Source organism: Rhagoletis zephyria, unplaced genomic scaffold, assembly GCF_001687245.7.
Source record: "Rhagoletis zephyria isolate East Lansing unplaced genomic scaffold, Rhagoletis_zephyria_1.1 Rzeph_scaffold_01421, whole genome shotgun sequence".
Classification (NCBI taxonomy): Eukaryota; Metazoa; Arthropoda; class Insecta; order Diptera; family Tephritidae; genus Rhagoletis; species Rhagoletis zephyria.
This window is the reverse complement of record NW_016158505.1, coordinates 20,558-25,082: the sequence shown is the minus strand read 5'-3', so window position 1 is coordinate 25,082 and position 4,525 is coordinate 20,558. Positions and strand designations below refer to the sequence as shown.

Sequence of the window (4,525 nt, the reverse complement as noted above, 5' to 3'; positions counted from 1 at the left end):
GATAACATCCTCGAATTTCGTCCTTCTAACTTTATCAGTTTAAAAAATTACTTATTCGTACTTGTGATTCCAAAAAAATTAAAGTTTTTTTTAATTCTAAAGAAATTTCCTCTTTCATTTGGTACCCATATTTTTATTCTACATTGCATTGAATTTTTTAAATAATTTTTGGAATTAATCATATCTTTGAAATTATAAAGTCCTTTAAAATAAATCCTGGCGCAAGAGAGAAAAAATAAAAACGCCACTTTAAGTAAAAAAGTAGGTTTTAAACCCATTTATTTATTATTTATTTTATGGTAGAAGTGATAGAAGCAATTTTTTCGATTTAAGCTGTTGAAAAGTAATGAATATCTAAATCCCGGGATCCCGGGGGTGTGATAACGACATCCCGAAAATCCGGGGATCGTAAGAATCGAATAAAATTAACATCCCTAGTATATGCACATTGTGCTCAAGTTGTTGGACAGAGCGTATGAGTAACCCCCTTAAATTTTGAGTCTCAAATCGGGTACCTGGGTATCATCAGCCCTAGTATGTACGTACGATTTTTCATTTAATAGATTTTGGGTAAAAGTACATTTCTTAATTGGATCATAAGATTTAATAAATTTTTTGATATTATACGAGACACTACTTTTTTAAGAAGCTAAGTGCTAGTTATACGAAACGAGGAAAGAAATATTTTAAGTGGCCCTAAAATTCTGTTTAAATAATAGAAAATACACGTATTGGAATAAAACACATCACTCAGAGCGAGATAATTAGTTGACTGCCCACTGTAAATGCAAAACAAAAATAAATAAACCAATTACAATCTATTCGTGGAAAACACATGTTTTATGTCAACTGCATATTAAATCAAAACAAATAGGTTTAAAATACTTGCCACAGGAGTCAACGTCTAAATGAGCTTAAAATAAAAATATACGTAAAAAAAATCAAGTAGGTTGTTGTTGCTTGCCGTTGCTTGATAAATAAGAGTATCCCCATGGTTATCGCCGATGTAAAATATTTGATAGTGTTCGTATTTGGCTCTGCAATTCTGAATCCATGCGTGCTGCTTCTTGATCAAAAGTCTGACGCATTTCGTTCAAATCTGGCAATTTTGTGATTTTAATATTAAGCATATCATTAAAGAACTTGGACCAAATGTGCTTTTTTAAATATCGTGGTAACTTCTGCTTGATGTCCCATATACCACATCGTTTTTGTAGTTGCATATACTCGCCCAGCAACATTACATGTACTGTGCCAGCAATGCAAAATAGATCAGTTTCGTATGACCACGGGCGATTTTCCTGCATTTCTATACATGTGAATCCATCTGTTTGAATAACTTTACGAAACTTGGTTTCTTCTGGTTGAGAGAATAGCGTCATGTCAATGGCGCAGCCAAAATCAATCAAACGTAGCGAAGGATAATGGTAGTCAGTACTAGGTATGCGCATTAATAAAAAGTTGTCCGGCTTTATGTCCGCGTGAATTATTTTATTCATGTGTAGGTGATTTATAATGTTGCATATTTGCGCGGAAAAATGCATTACCAAAGATTCGTGCATTACTTTTGTGGTAGCTTGTCGAATTTTATTATTTATGTCGAGTAAAGAGCCGTATGGCGAGAATTCAGTAGCGATAATACTAGCATTTGGGGCCATTATTGCAACGGAAATATCCATGAGACCGGGTAGAATATTTGTCGTTTTGACCCTCTTTAAGACCTGTGAATTAAAATTAAAATTGAGTTAGTATCCAGATAATTTGAAACAAGAATAAACTTCACTCACTTGATCGCAAATATATATCTCCCAGGTGTTTGGAGGTTTCTGAAATTTCAACGCCACCACATTACCAGTATTAGCATCTGTAGCTTTGTACACAGAACCATACGAACCGCGCCCTACTTCTTTATCAATATTGAACTGCACACCATCTGGCAAACTTAGCGTACGTGTATTTGCTATCTTTGGCAGTGGTGTTTGTACTATTTTATAGTTGGCACAACTGTCACCCAGTCCTGGGAAGTCTAGTTTTGTGAGAAAAGCTCGACAGAGTTCACTGTTGAATGGATCAATAGCTTCCTTAGCAAAGTGATGCTCAATTATTTCATATGCTTTACGCAGACGACGCTCTTTTGCTTCAAGATCGTGCTGAGTAGCAAAATATGAGTTTTCTTGATAAGTGGAAATTTCTGCAACAGTGCTTGTGTTATATGCTGAAGTGGAATCACGGAAATTGAGCCGGCCAACAGCAGAAGTCAATGAACAGTGAGAACTGTCTAAAGCAACAGCACTTGAAAATGAAAAATTTGCATTATCATTGAACGTAGCATTATTCAAAACTTCGTCTTCGTTTTCGAGAGATTTTATGTGCTCATTAGTAGTTGCACAGTTGTTCCCATTAGTGGTTACAACATTTTCAGCTGATGATGAATTGCTACTACTGCCAGTTCCAATTGGAAGCCTGTTGATTCTCTTTAACTTCGCTTTGTAACGCTTAGAGCTAGATTTCGGAGTTGAAGTGCTATCCATGCTATAAGGATGAAAGCTGTGACCATTTTTAGCCCTTCCAAATTCAGGTGACGACGGAGAGGCAGCTAAAACCTAAAAAAAAAAAATGAAAACATTAGCATATATGTAAGTAAATATGAGGGCGTACTACAACTCGGTATGACATAGATTGATTCATGGACCGTTGCAATAGTTTTTCTAATAGCGGAATTTGTGTAATAATTTAAACACGCATTCGCGATTGAACCTCGGGTGTGATTGGGCGTGTTCTGTGCAATATTGTTTCTTGTGCTTTTTTCTTGGCGCTTTTGCACGTGTGTGTGCAGTATAACATAAAAAATTATTTTTATTGCTAGTGTGTAATACAGCTACACTTAGGGCCGTTTTATTGTATAACCTTTAGATTACCGGCCACTTTATCGTCTCGATATACGAGTTTTCGTTTTCTCATCAGCGCGTTAATTTCTCGCATCGATAAATTGTTGCTTACCCGATGCAACCTTTAAAAATTTGTACCCCACTTTAAATTTTGGTTTGGTTTTGGTTCATGATTCAGATATATTAGATATATCAACCAAGGTTTTGGTTTTTGCTAACAGTTGCTCTTGCTCTATATTTCCTTATGTTGCATGCAGTGTTGCCACTTCGGCATTTTTCAGGCTAAATTTAGCTTTTTTTGAATGCATTTAGCCTCAAAATAAGTGATTTAGCTTTTAGCTTTTTCTAACTTTTTCTTAATTTCATTTGGCCTTTTCTAGTCTTTTTTCTTTTTTCTTACTGAAGTTCTTTATTGAATCGATATTTAGAAAATAATATTTATATCATAAAAAATGTGTTATGGTAACTCTAAAAATAGTAATAGATAAATAGATATCACAGAAAAATTTGTTTATGGTAACTCTGAAAATAGTAAGCACAAAAAAGTTATCGACTATCGTAAAGCGCAAACCGGTTTGCGTATCACTATTAGTTGGTATTTTTCAATTGAGTGGCGTCGGAAAAGAGCTGTGCTTTGTGCTACGAATTTTTTAATTTTAACCTCAACCAATGGATAGGTAAATTTCAGTAAATCTCAAATTGTATTGTCTCCTTTAATGATTATATATGTATGAGCTTATAAACAAAAATGCAGCTTTATTTTCATACATTCATACATATATTATATGTAGGTATGTACATGATACAAGTATTTAAAGATAAAACCGTTCGCTGAATTTATATTTTCTGTTTATATTTTGAAGTTTGTCTACTTTATAAAATTGAAATTTTCAGAGCAACTACAACGCTAAAAGTAAATCCTTTAAATTTTTGTATCATGGTTATGTACATATAAAGATTTATGCCAAATTGTTATGTTTTTCTTTTTGGTTGTTTGTGTTTCCGACAGGGTAGGAGTATGATGTATTGTGAAACGATTTTCCGCCATCCCTTGTCAAATTTGGTTTGGAGACAAGCCGGTTTCGGCGTTGTGCCATCTTCAGTGTCATTTTTCGAACGAACCGGTTTGTCTCCAAACCAAATTTGACAAGGGATGACGGAAAATCGGTCCACAATACATCATTTTTTTTCTTATTTTTAATAAAACGCCTCCAAATATGCTATACAAAAATAATCACAATTTTATACGCTTAAATACATTTATTTCAATTGTAATTTTTATCCAATTTTACCCCAAACAAATTAAACGGGCGCAAATACAAGTACTGAGAATCAAAACAAAGTGAAATAGTAATAGCTGACACGCAGAGTAATCGTTTCAAAGTTTCTAGTCAAGCCTAATACGGCTTTCCCACGGCACCCCAATTACGTAGTTCGCTCTCTCATTCGTAATTCGCACTCCAATTACCTTTCGAATTACGCCATGTAAAATTTTGGGAGCGAATTACCTAATTTGTTGGTAATGCAGATCCAATTACCATGCGAATTACGAACAAATCGGGCCGTCTCTAATTTTTATCGGAAATTTATCGAAACTAGCTCACACACCAAAACTTGCATTTTTTCTAGTACGAAAA

General features: G+C 34.3%; 1 protein-coding gene across 1 annotated transcript; it reads right to left on the bottom strand.

Annotated features, from left to right (window-relative positions):
* Positions 1 to 803: 803 nt before the first annotated feature.
* Positions 804 to 2,603, bottom strand: LOC108363966 (mitotic checkpoint serine/threonine-protein kinase BUB1-like; the record flags this gene model as incomplete). The annotated part of the gene is made up of 2 exons (XM_017617507.1): positions 804 to 1,721; positions 1,788 to 2,603. Coding segments are annotated over 2 exons (1,542 nt in total), but the record flags the coding sequence as incomplete, so codon positions are not given.
* Positions 2,604 to 4,525: the final 1,922 nt, after the last annotated feature.